The following is a 16,313-nucleotide window of genomic DNA, read 5'->3' on the forward strand; positions in this document are numbered from 1 at the left end:
GCCCCGCCTGGAAATGGTATTTTGTCTGGTTTGTATTCTTCTGCTTTTAGAAAGTCGACCCTCGGAAGACAAGTAATAGTTTGAAGGTTGCTTGGAGATCATCAGGTCAGAAACTAATTTGTGTGTATAAATGCTTAATGGCATTAGGCACTTACTCGTACAAGGGAGCTATATGGTCCAAGGGGTAGCACAGGTCAAATGTCTTGGCCAAGTTCCGCCTCAGCAGGGCTTTCCTTCCTACTTGGCAACTTTCCTTTTTGTGACTTGTTCCTGTGGACACGTTCTTTATCTATGCTTATGTCCTTACGTAGGCTAAGGTCAAATTCTTCTCTTCTCTCCTGACCAGAAAGACTTCCTGTCTTACAGGTATTGGATCTTAGATACGTTGATGTTTTAACTGAGTGACTCCCTATAGGTCCTTGGACAAGTTCCCATCCCTCAGGAATATTACAGCAGTCTGGGTTCTGTTCCCCACCCCCCATCCCCCTGCTAGGAGAGAAAGCCCGAGGACTGTGTAACAAATGATTTGTAAAAAGGAGACAAATGTATTATGTTGAAAGGACTGTCTTTTATTCTGAGATTATTTCCTTTTCTTATGGTGTCTTAAAGAAAGCCCTTTCTCTTTAGGAAATGATAATTTGGGGTTGTTTTGTTTCTTAATGCTTTTCCTTGGAGAAAAGAAAATAGAGTAACCCAATGTCAGTCTCCCAATTTTGGGGCTTTGCAATTGCTATAAATAGTCTGGGAGCCTGGTCTCATTTGTAGAGTCCTGTGAGTACCTCTAGGTACCTCCTGATGCCACTTACATCGTAAGTGCTTATAAATTACCTGCTTCATAATCTGCAGCAGAATCTCTCTAAGGATTGACATCAAGCTTAGAGCTCTGGAGTTTACAGTACACCGGTATGTAGTTTCCTTATTTAAGAAAATTGGGACACTGCCCATTTGCAGTCCTCTCGTATCCCCCCCGCCCCCGTTCTCTCTGATTCAACAGATCCTTCAGGACGGCACCTAATGTAAGGCAGTTCCGTTTTTGCTCTTCTTATAATGTTCTTTTCCCTATAGAGTTGGACATGCATACACATGTTGTTTGGGGGAATTTGCAGCACATCCGATGAAAGCATAATTCCCAACTAACAGTCAAATCCTTTTCTTTGGAGCTACCCAGAACACACCTACCCTCTCTTCCATATGACAGCCCTTCAGAGACTCGAAGACAGTGTGTGACTCTCCTGTGAGCTAAGAGCACTGGCTGAGTCAGACAGACTCGAGTGACAAGCCCAGCTTCACTCCCTCTCAGCTGTAAGAACCAAGGTAAGTTACTGCATTTTAATTTCTCTCGACTTCTGTTCTGTAGCTGATTTACAAAATGGGGGCAACTCCTCCACTTTATTTGTATTTGTGCAATAAAACAGTGTAATGGATGTAAAATGTTTAGCATAGTGCCTGGCATAGCCAGAACTTAGTAAATGCTAGCCATTCTCCACCAATTCATTTAAAAAGAACCGGGTGGGCATTTCAAGTGTCGAAACTGATGGAGGACAAAATTGTGTGTGTGTGTGTGTGTGTGAGTGTGTGTGTGTGTGTGTGTGTGTGTGTGTGTGTGTGTGTGTGTGTTTCTCTTGTGATTGGTGGGGGAAGGTAGAGTATCCCAAACTAGAGGTTGATTTTTAAGCTTCTCTGTTTTCAGGTAACTGGGTATGTATTCACTAACTAGAGCTGGGCGCGATATTGTTGGGAATCCAGAGGCAGGCTTATTTTCAACATCTGGGAAGCTATTTGTTGACATATTGAACAGTCTCTTGTTTATTCTTATTTCCCCAAGCAGCTAGCCATGCAGTCCCCCCAAACTCAATTACCTCTTGCAAGGCAGCAGGAGTTCGACATCTCCTAGCTGTATTGATCAGTGCAGACTGGGTGGGACGTGAGGGATCTGAGAGACGTTAAGCAGTAATTTCTGGACTTTCCTGCCTTAGGAGGCCCTCCTTTTCTGTGATCCTAGAGACTTTTTAATAAAGCAGAAGCCTATGCCCCAATGGGCTGAGTGTGCAAGAACCCTCTCTCATTAAGCTTCCTGGAGGCAAACTGATGAAAATTGTCACATTGGACCAGAACACGAAACCCTGGAGTGGCCAGGATGGTTTTTTAGCTTTACCTTTTTGCATACACTGGGCTTTTTGCTAGCAATCTCATGATATAAACTCAGAATGCCATTGCAAGTAGAGAAAGTTTGGAAGGAGACACACCCAATTCTGAGCAGACAGAGCAGTGGGACTTGTGGGGAAGCAGGGTGGAGTAGTCTTAGGACTTTTATCTGGACTGAGATTTCACGTTTTTAATCCTAGGGAAAAATTCCTAGATGACTTGCATATTAAACGCAGATAAAAAGAAGTATTTTTAAAATTATAAACCAAGGAAAACGGAATATTAGCAAGCCACCCGAGATATGATTTTAAAGGTCACTTTGGAAGGGAAGGCCCAAGTGAAACTATTAGGCTTGTTGGGGAGAAAGGTTGCTTGGGAGGGAATTTTGGGGGATCCCTAGGGAGTACATGCAGAGAACTGGGAAGGGCTAGACATAGGCCATAGGGAATCAGTCATGTTTAAAAATGGAAACTAATTTTTGTTTCTTCGCAAATGAATATAATGGAACGACTTTAGAAAATGGAAACTATAGGTACAAAAAAATGAAAATACCATGTAATTCTGCTATTCAAGAGAGTCTGCTCACTGTTAATATTCAGATATGCTCTTCTAGACTAACTTTTGGGAGGGGGAATATAATTATAATTTCATAAGTATTACTAAAATATGTACATTTAAAAACAATTGAGGTTTTCTTCTTTTGAGACACCGTCATTTTTAGAGATGGCCTCCAGTTTTCAGCCCTCCCAACTCAGCCTTCTGAGTTCTGGGATGACAAAAATGTACAATCCCACACAGTGCAGAAGTAGGCACATTTATTTGATTGTGAAAGGATCTTATAATTAAGTTCACATTAGATTTTAATTCTTAGTAGATATGTTAGGGGCTGCTAAATTGTACCCTGACTCATTTAGTCATTAAGCAACTGTGTTCTAACATCAGGTACGGAGTTTATTTCCAACATTTTGTTCTAAAAAAACAACTGAATTGTGTAGCTGGGTGACATTTGGAATGGCGGCGAGCATCTCTGTGCTTTTAGGTTCTCATCTGTATAATGGAGCTGGTAATAGCACCTGCCTCATAAAGAAGCTTTATTAGATGAAATCATATAAGTAAAATGTTTATTACAGTACCTGACTCAGTAATTGTTAACTTCAATCAGTAGGTGTAGTAGTAATAGTAACAGTGGTTTTAATGAAGCCATTATTAAAATAATGGGTTTTCCTTTCAAATATTATTATTATTATTATTATTATTATTATTATTATTATTATTGGTGTGTGTTTTTCTAGTGTAAATACAGGAATATATGTTTCCATGGAGCACATATGGAGGTGTGAGGATAACTTTTGAAGTTGATTCTTTCGCTCTATCTTGGGTTCTGGGGATTAAGCTCAAGCCATCAGCCCTGTGTCATATGTGTTTGTCTAACCTGCTGAGCCTTCTTGCAAACCTTAGAATGGGTTTTCTATGGCTGTTTTTCTGTTTTTTTTCTCATCCAGGGGAGACTGATTAGAAACTTTGTTTTTGAGCAATGACTCTAGTCTGGCAGAACTGTGCTTTTTTTTTTTTTTTTTTTGGTTTTGGTTTTGTTACTTCTTTGATTACTGACAAAATCTCTGATAGTAGCAACTTAAGAGGACTACTCACAGTTCCAGGTATCAGGATGTGGAAGACATGGTGGCTGGGCATCACTAGCCACAGCATGCAGGGTGGGCCTTCCTAACATCTGGATGAATCAGGAAATAGAGAACAAGACTAGAAAGACAGCAGAGCTCAACCCCAAAGCCCAGCGTCCTATATCCACCAGTCTTATCCTAAATATTCATAATCTTCTAAAACAGTCTCACCACCAGCCAGTGACCAGGTATTCAAACCCACAAACTTGTGGAGAAACATTTCATATTTAAACCACAACACCTGTGGAAGCTCAACCTTACTATTAGCAAACTTGAGAGATAAAAGCCTTAGCTCAAACGGTAATTCTATAGAGCAAATGACGTAGGACTACTGAAACCCTTAGCACAATTTTTGACATCTGAGAAGACTGTTCAAGGCAAGGTATTACTATGACTACTACTACTGTCACCATGGCTGCTACTAAAATTTAACCACTTGTGGCAAGAAAGTTTCTTTGCTTGGTGGGGTGGAGATCCAGCAGCTTGTACTTTGACTATTTCTAATCATGGATTGTGAGCAGAAAATGATTTCAGAAGCAAATTGATCAGGGCTCAAACTCATGTTTTCCGATTAAAACTAGCTCAGTGACCTTGGTCATAGGAACTTTTTCAAGCTTGTTTCCTTATTTGTAAAAATGAGAATGGCATCTGTGCCTGTTTTCCACATGTTGCGGGGAAGCCTGAATATTATGATGTGTATCTAATACTTAGTCCACAGGCTCATTTACTCTCTGCTGCTTATTCTGAGTTCTGTTCGTTGATAATTTTTAAATGACTCTGACAACAAATTCTTAGATCATAAACCCAAGCTCCTTGAAGTTTATCTGAAGGCTTTGAGTATCTAGAGGGTAATGGCCAATTCTGACCCCAGAGTCAATGGACACTTAAGTGACATCAGTCTAAAAGTCTGGAGTGGGCCTGGGTGTGTGTCCCTGTAAGTAGTGTGCTTGGGTAACAAGTACATGGCCCTGGGTTGCATCCTCGGTATTGAAAAAATAAAAGAGAGAGGGGAAGAGAAGCAGAGGCAGAGGCAGAGGGGGGGGAGGGAGAACTCTGGTAACCATTCTGTACTTCCACTGTGACATCGTGCCTTCCTTCTAGAATACAGGCTTCACCTTTGTTTATACCTCACTGGGTATGCTCAAGTCTGACATTCTTGTCATCTGTTTGAAACCTAACTAGCCTAACTTTGCAGAATGGACACTGGCCGCCAGATTTCTCTCTGTCATTGTCACTAGGGCATAATGAATTTTGAAAGTGCTCATGACTATGGCTTGGCTATTAAGGTATTTACTCCCCAGTCCCCCTCCTCTCAGTCTTCCCACCCTGCTTTACCCATGAATCTCCTTGAGTTTCACGGATGTTACTTCTCTGGATCCTCAGTCCCAGTCCTTACCTCTAACACTGAGCCAATACTTCTTGGTCTGGCCAGCTGCCTTGTCTAGGATCCAGAGTAGCTGTGCCTGGCTGGTTGCAGAGAGCATGCACGTTTCATTTGCAGAGTGAAGTCACTGTCTGGTTCGTCTTTTTAGTTGTGATGGTCTCTTCTCTTTGGGGTAGCCAGAGGCGGGCATAGTGGTGTGAAGCTAGTGGTATTATTGGAGGCAAGGGGCAAAGGGGTAGGACTGCAGAGGCCAAGAGCTAAAGTGGAGCTTCTGGAGGGCTGAAAGGGAAAGGCGGCCAGAGGCAAATGTCAGAGCCTATATAGAGGCAGGAATCTGGGACCTGAGAGCCAGAGCATGCACTAGCAAGTCAAGAGCATTGGGGCGGGTGGGCGGGCCAGCAGGCTGGCTGGCGGGCAAGAAGGGGGGTGTGGCAGGGGATAGCTAAGGGAGATTGCAGAGAACAGCTGCTAGTATTGGGCCTTGCTGTAGTGAACTGGCACAGGGTATAAGTCAATTGGTCAGACCAAAAGAGCTACAGTGGAAAGGACACTATGACTCTTTTCTGTCACTGGTAAGGTAAGATCTTTCTGAGTTGTGACTCGTGGAAAATTGTGCTAGGCACAGGGATTAATTGGTGGTGAAAGGTGGAATTGCAGGATTTTTTTTTTGGCTCATCTTTCTCATGGCATGAATTATTATTAGGGTATCTGAAGTGTTAGCAGGACTCTAGTATTTCTTTTATGATGCTTTACCTTAGAGTTTCCTAGTCAATGGGATTGAAGATGGGAAGAAGTGAATCATTACAGTAGGGAGTAGGGGGTTGAAGAATTGGACAGGCCTGAGAATCTCTCAAACCACACAGAAATGATCAAGTTTCTATGAGTCTTCACTCTCCCAGCTATAAGAGGAGGATTGCCAAGAATCTCTGAGGGCTTACTGTGTACATCAGATGATACAAGGCAGGTAAAGTGCCTAGCAGAGCTACCAGCGAGTGCACGCTCAAGTAATGCTTGCTGTTGGCACTTCTGCTCTTAGTGTTCCAGATGTTATGGAGGGACAAAGCCTCAAGGTTGATGCTTTCTTTGACATTGCCCCAAAGTAGCCAGTCTTCCTTTTTAGGGCCATGATCAGGCTACAGGGACACATTAATTTTATATGATGTGTCTACATGTGCCAGAGCATCCCTTTTGTGGCTGCTTTTGGAAACAGGTCAGAGAGGTGAGGCTATGGGAGTGACCATCCCCCTCTCAGGTCAACAGTGGAACTTAAAATTTCTGCGTACTGTAGAATAAGCTGCCAGTAATCTCTAGGCTAGGATGTCAGACAAACAAGTACATGCAACATCAGGGATACCAAAAGACCAAGTAACCCCAAGGAAGGGGGAAGAGGAAAAAGATATAGTACTACCATTAGAGTGTTCCTTTTTTAGCTGCAACTCTTGTTAATCTTAGAAATCTGGTACAACGGGCATAATAATACTACTTAAGATCCAATTAGAAGCAGGCCTGCAATATCACATCACAGGCTGTTTAAATTTCTATACAGTTAAAGTTCTCTGTCATCCACTCACCCACTATGTAAGCAATAAATAGGATTGTAGCAGTGGCTGGTATTAATTATGATAATGATGACAATATTAAGCAAGGCTTTACTTTGTGGAATGCTATTCTTAGTCACTGATCAGCTAAATGTGCTACTTTTCCTGAGAAAGTCATTAACAGGTAAAATCTAGGAACTAGTAAAAACATTCCTAGTAAAATCTGGGTTAAATCATTGGTAGGATTCAATGACCATTAGGAACTAATAATTACCATGGAGTTAAGAGCTCTTTGATCCCTGTCTACTGCTACCAGTACCTAGGTTGACTTGACTTTGAACATAGGCAAAGAACCTGAACTTCTGTAGTTGGCCAGAAGGTGGTGCTGCTGACTCATTTGAGACAGCTTCCCTGGTCTGGAGCCTGCTATTGACATTTATAAACATTGAAGCTGTGCTGTGTAACTGGGTACAGGTTGGTTTAAAAAAGGGACAGAGTTTGGAGGAATAGTTGCTCCAGATTTGGGGTTATCTGTTGCTAGATAGTTTCTTTAAATTGATAGACCCACCTTCAAAGTCATATATATGACAACTCCTAAATGCAGGCCTCTATGACTTATTGGAATATATTTCTGGAATTGGCTTTTGACCTTTAAACTTTTCTCCTGTTTACAGATTTCATTGATTTGTGGGTTTCATCAGCGCCTCTGATGTCAACACAATAAAGTCCGAAACGCTGCCTTGTAGCCATGGCAGATATGTCAATACCATTGCATTCATTACGATTCAACAATATGATGAAGGAGGAAAGTGGTGACCCTCAAAACAGGGGGGCAACTTTCCCTAGACCAATGACGGAGACCAGAGCAGAGGTTCAAATCCTGCATTCACAGTTGCAGTTGCCTACTGTCTCAACTTCAACCTCAGATCCTGAAGGGACATCTACACAGCTGACGACATCGCCAGCCTTTGACAGTCTGTCTACACCTCTCATGGGAGCGTCACACTCTGGGACAATGTCCCCACCACTGATGTCAGCCTCAGACTCTGGGACACTGTCCCCATTGCTAATGACAGCCTCAGATTCAGGAACACTGTCCCCACTTCTAATGCCAGTCTCAGACTCTGGGACACTGTCTCCACTGCTAATGCCAACCTCAGATTCCGGAACACTGTCCCCATTGTTGTCTACTTCAGACTATGGGTTAATGTCTCCAGGGATGATGACAATTCCTGACTTTGGGACAATGTCAACATCACTAATGGCAGCCGCAGATTCGGCAGAGATGTCACCACTGGCGATGCCAGTTCCATCCGCTGGAGTGATGTCTGCACCTATAATGAGCACTTCACCTTCTGAGGCATCGTTAATGCTAGGCTCAGATCCTGGTGAGATGTCACCACTCCTGCTTCCAGATATGAACCCTGGAGTGACATCCACACCACCAATGACAGCTCCAGGCTCAGAAGCAATGTCCCCATTGCAAATTACCGATGAGGACACAGAAGCAATGTCCAAAGTGTTAATGACTGCCCTAGCTTCTGGAGAGATATCATCCCTGCTGATGTCAGGCACAGACTCTGAAGCCATATCGTCCCTGATAATGTCAGCCCTAGCTTCTGGAGAAACATCGACCCAGCCAACAAACCCTCAAGACTCTGAAGGGATACCTTCTGTGCTCATGCCAGGCTCGGACTCTGGAGTCATGTCGTCACTGCCTATGCCAGCTTCTGGCTCTGGAGCAATGCCTGCACCACTCCTGTCCATCCCAGATGCTGGAGAAATCACATTACCAAAGCCGGTCCCAGATGCTGAGGCAATGTCCCCACTGTTAATGACAGCCCTCACCTCTACAGTGACACCCAGTCAACTGATGTCAGCATCTGGTTCTGGAGTGATGTCCCCAGATGTAACACAAAATAGCAACTCTGAGGTCATGACTGCTCCACCAATAAGAGTTGCAGCCAGTGGATTGATGTCCACACTACCCACGAGAACTTCTGATACAGAGGCAGCACCCATCCAGCTAATGAGAGTCCCTGCCTCAGGAAATATGTCTACATCACAAAAGACGGTTCCAGTCTCTGGATCAGTGTCCACTCCACTGATGGCTGTCTCAAGCCCTGTAGCCATGTTCACAGAAGAAATGTCGAACACAACCTCTGGTATGATGTCTACACATTTAACAATGCCCCAAACATCTGGAATGATGCCTATAGGTTTTATGAAGGCCACAGCAAATGGAGCTGTCTCTGCCCAGCAAATGAGAGGTTCAGCTTCTGGGATGATGCCCACACAGCCAGTTATAGCTACAGCCTCTGAAATAATGTCTGTGTCACAATCAGCAGTCCCAACCTCTGGGTCAGTGTCCACACAGAAAACTCGAGCTCCTGTCTCTGGACCAATGTCTACAACCCAAATAAGAACCACAGCGTCAGGACTGACATCTACACCACAAATGAAAGCCTCTGGAACAATGTCTATCCCACCAATGACAGCCAAAACCTCTGGATCAGCATCCACGCTGCTAATGAGAGACACAGCCTCAGGAGTGATATCCGTGCCACAGATGAGAGCTCCAAGCTCTGGAGCATTGTCCAAGCCACTAATGACATCCAAAGCTTCTGGAATGTTCATGCAGCAAATGACAACTGCAGCTTTTGGAGCAATGCCTCCATCACTAATAAGAGACACAGCTTCGGGAGGTCTGTCTATGCCACAGATGACAGATCCAGCCTCAGGAGGCATGTCCACACTGCTAACGAGTGCCACAGCTTCGGGAGCAACGTCTACAGCACAGATGACAGCCACCACCTCTGGAGGCATGTCCATGCTTCAAACAAGACTCTCAGGTCCCGGAGCAACAGCCACATCACTGATGAGAGTCACAGCCTCTGAGAAGATAGCTAGTCAGCCAGTGAGCATGCAAGACTCTGGAGGGGTGGCCATACCACTCATGAGACCTGTTGCCTTGGGAGGGATGCAAATGAGATCCCAGGGCTCTGGAACAATGTCCACACCCCTCTTGAGAGCCTCAGACTCATCAGAGATGTCTACACTGCTCACGAAAGCCCCGTCCTCTGGGGAGCGGCCTCTGCTACTAATGAGACCTCCGGCATCTGGGGAGATAGTTCCACCTCCGAGAGCCCCCAGTTTATGGGACGATATCTGCTCCACACATGACAACCACAGCCTCAGGAGTGATGACGATGTCTCCTATGAAGGCTTCTGTCCCTGCATCAGAGTCGACAGCTCTCCACAGATCCACAGATTCAGGAGGGATGTCCACACCACTGATGAGAACAGCAGCTTCTAGAACAAAGCCCATCCCACAAATGATGACCACAGCTTGTGGAGACGTGTGTCCGTTCCCAGTGCGAGCTGCAGCCACTGCAGGGATCTCTCCATCACCAGTCAGACCACTAGCTTCTTCGACCGTGTCTACACCACTTAGGAGACCCTCTGATGGAGCTGTGACCGCAGAGTTAGAGAGAGTTGTAGGCCCTGGAATTATGTCCTCTGCACAATTGGCAGCTATGACCTCAGGAGAGATGTCCAAGCCACTGATGAGGGCTTCAGCCCCTGGAACCACACCCATGCCTTTGATGTCCCCCATGATTTCTGGAGAGATGTCTATGCCACTAATGAAAACCATGCCTTCTGGGACAATGTCAACTCTACAAACCAAAGTCATGAGCTCTAGAGCTACATCTTTACCACAGCCAATAAATGCAGCTTCTGGGGGAATAGCTAATCCCCCACTGAGAGCCCCAGCCTCTGGAGCAGCGTCTACACCACTTATGAGAGTCTCGGGTTCAGGAATGATGCCCATGCCTCTACTGAGGGCTACAGCCTCAGGAGGAATATCTGTGCCACAAATGACAGCTCCAAGCTCTGGAGATATGTCCTCACCACTATTGAGGGCCCCGGCACCTGGAATAATGTCCACACCACAAACAGCCTTTGGAATGACACCCGCTCTGAATATCAAAGTCACAGACTCAGGAGAGGCATCTACCTCTCACACCAGAGTAACAGCCCCTGGATACAAGAGCGCACCACACACAACAAGCACAGTCCCTGAAATGAAGACGCCACCACCAAAGGAAGTGCCGTCCTTTGGTATGTTGACCCCGGCACTCTGTTACCTCTTAGAAGAGCAAGAAGCAGCCCGGGGCTCATCCTCGGTGGAGGAAGATGAAGAGGAGATTGATGAGGAGAAACAAATGAAGGGTTTTTTAGATGATTCTGAGAGAATGGCATTTCTGGTGTCGCTTCATCTGGGGGCAGCAGAGAGATGGTCCATCTTGCAGATGGAAGTAGGAAACCCCATATCCAGTGAAAATAAAGCTTTCTTGAGAAGATCACAGGGCTTATATGACTCCCTGTCTGAGATAGACATCCTAAGTGCTGTTCTTTGCCATCCCAAGCAGGGCAAAAAGTCAGTAAGGCAGTATGCCACTGACTTCCTGCTGCTGGCCCGACATTTGTCTTGGTCTGATGCCATTCTACGGACCAGGTTTCTGGAAGGACTCTCAGAAGCTGTTACCACCAAAATGGGCCGTATCTTCCTGAAGGTGGCCGGCAGCCTAAAGGAGCTGATAGATAGGTCTCTGTACACTGAGTGCCAGCTGGCGGAAGAGAAGGATTCCTCAGGCAATGCAAGCCAAGTTGTGCCAACAGCCTGTAAGCGAAACAACGAGGAGGCCATGGAGAATGAACTGGGCTGTCAGCAGCAGACTGAGGAGGTAATCGGGGACAGTATGCTCATGGTTTCTGAGTAGAAAAATGAGGAAGTAGTGATGAGGATTAGCACCATAGTTTTCAAGTACAGTTAAGGAAGAGGCAAGAAGGAGGTACTGAGTTCCTAGACCATAGGAGTCCAACATAGAATTCTACCAGTAAGTATGGGTATAAAGTTATTTTGCTTCTGTTAGCCATTTTCAGAAACAATGTCTGCTTTAGGATACTGAAGGGGCTTCAGATCGTAAGAAACAGTAGACTCAATCTCAACTCTATTTATTGCCAATCCAGGAGAGAGAGAGAGAGAGAGAGAGAGAGAGAGAGAGAGAGAGAGAGGGAGGGAGGGAGGGAGGGAGGGAGGGAGGGAGGGAGGAGGAGGAGGGAGGAGAGAGAGAGAGAGTTCTTTTATGGACTGAGTTCTATTTATACACACATGTGTTGTAGACACGAGTCACTTGGAAACTTTATTAACTTAGCATTTGGCCACACTTTTTACACATCTGATAAATTACCCAGTTCTTTGACGTGGTCACTTACTGAACTTATTCAGATACAATGCCTTTTGTCCTAGGAAGTGTGGTTCTTATTTATGCCTTTCCCCCCTTTCTCACAGCACCAGCATGTTCCCAAACGCTGTTACTACTTGAAAGAACATGGAGACCCCCAGGAAAGTCTTCATGACCACCTTCGACAGAGTGCAGGCCTTCCGAAGGCCCCTACCAACAAGTAGTACTCCTTGGAATCTTATGTGATTTCTGACTTGGCTGCTAACTTGAGGACTGGTTCCTGGACCCATTCCATTCAACATAAAACTTGTTGCCTTCACCCTTCAGCCTTCCCCTCCAGGCACATCCCACTTTATCTCCCTTTTGGTTGCCTTGACATTTTTTCACCTACATGCCTGTGACCTGCCCTGACAATCAGTGTGAACTTTAAGAGTGTGTGGTGTATGAGCTTCTGAACTCCCATAGTTGTCATTAAGACCAGTTCCAATTCTTGGTCCAGGGAGAAGTCTAGGCAGGAGAAATCATGTCCTACCTCAAAAACACCTTAGAGTGTCTTGCCATATGTCATCAGGCAAACTTGAGGAAACCCTGGTACTATTACAGCTGGCAGGGAAGCCTATAAAGAGAGAGATACCCACTCCTATACCATCCTTTCAACCAGTAGACTTGCCCTTATATGCCCCAGTTCATAGTATCTAAATGGGTCTCCAGGGCCTTTGCCCTGTTTATAGTCTCAATCCTAAACCATTTGTTTTGACCCATGATATTAATAGTAGTGATAGTAATGCCTAACAATGTGGTGTTGTTGGTACTTGCCATGTGATTGTTGGTAACGTGTCATGTGACAGGTACTGGGTTAAACCTTTGACAAACACCATCTCACTACAGCGTTATAGTAACCTAACTTGTTCTTGTGTTGTTAGCTTCTGATCTCTTGATCTGTTGCTTATGGCCCTTGTTCATCAGTGTGGAATCTCTAGCTATGACCTCTGGGTGATCCCCTCAGTTGTTAATTACCCTTGCTCCCCTTGGCTGTTGTGTTTCATGGCCAACACTCTTCATAAGGGCCTTGGTGTCTAAACAGGTGTAGGTAGTTAGAACATAATATGAACTGTGTTTGCCTTCAGGTGGTGGGTTATGGGTATTTTTTTATTTTCTTTTTACTGTTCTCTGTACTTTCCAGATTCACCACAGTAAGCATGTATTACATTTGTAATCATAAAAATAAAGGTTATTTGTGGAAAATGAATTAATGGTAGCCGTTAGAATTTTATTTATTCAGTTCTTTAATATTTTAACCTTTATTTTGTGTGTGCGTGGAGGGGAAAGGGGGATACACTGTGTGTGTGTGTGTGTGTGTGTGTGTGTGTGTGTGTGTGTGTGTGTGTGTGTGTGTAGATGCTGGGTATCAGACTCAGGCTTGGGATACATGTTCTTGCCTTCTGAGCTATTTTTTAAACTCTTGAGTTCTTTCCACATAAAGTGTTGGCCACCATTTGGGTGACAATTAAGACCTTTATTCATATTAAAATTCTACCCAAATTAAGGTGGGAGAGAAACAACAAGCAAGAACACATTTAAAAAGAGACAGATACAATAGCTTGAGGACAAGAAACAGGTAAATGGGAAAATTGATGTAAGTAGGACCAATTTATTTGTTCAATAATAATCTGTGTGATATTCAAAGATATTTTAGAAGTAGAAGGAATGATAAAATTTGAAACATTTTATAATGCTAGGGTGGTGACAGTTTGGAGGCAGGATAGAAGGGGTCAGAGGCAGCTGGGTCCCCTGGGTCCCCTAGGAGATTGGTTAGCTGAATGATCTGTTATGGTGGACGTAACACCACAGACAGAACTGAAAGCCTCTCTGAGTCTGCTGCTCCATTACCCTAAACATTGGATCTAATTCCAGGAAGAGGGAAATTATTCTTAGGAAAAGCAAAGACTGGCAAACACTTTGGCAGCCCCACCCCCACCCCTGTATGTGAGAATCTGGCTCTGGGGTTGCCTCAATTACTATTGCTGTTGTCACAAGGCAAAAAAGGGCATAGTAAGTTGGGCAATACAAACTCCAGGCAGGGAAACAACCAGCCACAGGGGACCCAGCTTTCACTCTTTTCTTTGCCACATCTGGCTCAGCCCAGATCCAAGTGGGTGCAGATATTCATGTTCATCCCAGGGTTGCTTTTATCTCAGGAAAGCAAGCAAAAAAACAAACTACTGAAAGAGAAATATTATATGCTACAGAAGTCACAACTCATGCCTGTAAAATGCATAAAGTATGGAAAATGTCTTCAAAATGAAACTCATTTTCTTATGGCCAGGAGAATGGACAGCAAAGGCAATTCTTCAGTTCTCTCCCCCAGGCACTCATCTTCCTTTTGCTTACTCTCTCTAGAGATAAATGGAACTGATGAAGGCCAATCACACTCTGTCAGAGTTTGGTCCCTTGTCCACCCACCCTAATAGCTATATTTAGAAACATTTTGTGAGAGCTAGGCTATCATGTACCCAAGCACTTGGGACCATTTTGTCAGCTGAAAAAGAGGTGGCTTATGTTTTCCCACTCACCACTAATCCATGGATAAACATAAGGTCCCATAACCAAGAAGCACTCCAACATTATCAACCCCTGCCATTACCTGTGTGTTATAGAACTTCTGTTCCTTGAGAAATTTCTGAAGTTCTTTGCGGCACGATACCAATAGAATTACATTGCTTGTTGTTCTTTGACTGATAAGTTGACTGCCTTGTGGAGGTCACCTGGCTATATGAGCATGTAGGGTATCTACTTTTGACTCCACTTCAGCTGCAGAAGGGAACACAAAAGCCTACTGGAGCTAGGGATCTGGATTCTGGGGTACAGCAATGAGGGGGGTTAAACAGTGTTGGCTTCCTGTTACCATTTGGATCTGAAATGACCCTTAAATATGGGCTCCTATGTTGAAAACGTGGTTAGCAGCTGGTAGTACCATTTTGGGAGGTATTGGAAACTTTAGAGTTAGGACTATAAGCAGGAAGTAAGTCAGTAGAAACTCTACCTCACTTTGAATGCTACTAGTCTGTCTCTGCTTCTTGGGTATCATGAGTTGAACAAATTGGCTCTACCACACCCTTCTGTCATGTTTCATGTCATTTTTATCTAGTGATCTGTCTTAGTTTGGGTTTTAATGCTGTGAAGAGACACCAGGACCATGGCAACTCTTATAAATGACAACATTTAATTGGGGCTAAATCGGAGGTTTAATCCTTTATCATTATGGACACATGGCAGTGTTCAGGCAAGCATGGCACTGGAGGAGCTGAGAGTTCTACATTTTGTCTTGAAGGCAGCTGGAAGAGGACTTACTTCCAGGAAGCTAAAAGGAAAGTCTCAAAGCCCACCCCACAGTGACACACTTCCTCCAAAAAGGCCACACCTACTCCAACAAGGCCATACCACCTAAATAGTACCACTTCCTGGGCCAAGAATATTCAAACCACCACAGGTTCAGTGAACTGAATCTTCTGAAACCATGAGCTAAAATAAATCTTGGTTCATTTTGAGTTGCTTATGTGAAGTGCTTTATGATGACAATGAAAAGTCTAACACAGTGTCTTTGGACAGTTTTGGCTTTATGTGTTTGTGAAGAAACAACCATCAACTTTGAGAATCAGGTGGCCATACTGATCCTATTTTATAGGCTAGGAACATTAGGCACAGAAAAGTTAACTAGCCTGTCTCAGTCACTTTCTATTGTTGTGAAGAGAAATCATGAGTTCAGCAACTCTTACAAAGGAAATCATTTGGCTGGGGTTGGCTTATAGTTTCAGATGTTTAGTCCATTATCACCTTAGAGGAGAGCATGGCATCACACAGGCAGACATGGTGCTGGTGAAATAGCTGAGAGTTCTTCATCTTGATCTTCAGGGAGCGGGCAGAGACACTGGGACTAGTGGGGCTTTTGAAACTTCAAAGCTGACCTCCCTCCTATGACACACTCCTCCAGCAAGGGCACACCTCCTTGGTCCAAAGCTACTGAGTAAAGAAAGTCCCAAAGGGCTGGGATTTGAATTGGTGAAATCTGTCCCCAGATCCCTTTGCGAATGAACTACTATACATACAGCTGTTTTATTTTTAGCCAGATGGTTCCTCTGAGGACTCACTGAACAAGTTTGGTGCTGAACATCAGCCAATATTGGAAGATTATAATAATAGAAGTCGGAATAAAAGTAATCCTGCCGCCCCCTTTCCCCTAACATGCATCTAGATAGGAATTGTTTTCTCCATTTGGGGAACATCTGCAATAGTCAAGGGAACAGCATCAGTCATCAGG

General features: G+C 44.3%; 1 protein-coding gene across 1 annotated transcript; it reads left to right on the forward strand.

Annotated features, from left to right (window-relative positions):
• The first annotated feature begins 736 nt into the window (after positions 1 to 736).
• Positions 737 to 13,244, forward strand: Rtl9 (retrotransposon Gag like 9). Its single transcript, XM_032890383.1, is given in 4 exon segments — positions 737 to 1,314; positions 7,421 to 9,900; positions 9,902 to 11,494; positions 12,103 to 13,244. Coding segments are annotated over 3 exon segments (4,116 nt in total). The 5' UTR covers positions 737 to 1,314; positions 7,421 to 7,494; the 3' UTR covers positions 12,220 to 13,244.
• Positions 13,245 to 16,313: the final 3,069 nt, after the last annotated feature.

The sequence above is a fragment of the Rattus rattus genome, chromosome X (genome assembly GCF_011064425.1).
Source record: "Rattus rattus isolate New Zealand chromosome X, Rrattus_CSIRO_v1, whole genome shotgun sequence".
NCBI lineage: Eukaryota > Metazoa > Chordata > Mammalia > Rodentia > Muridae > Rattus > Rattus rattus.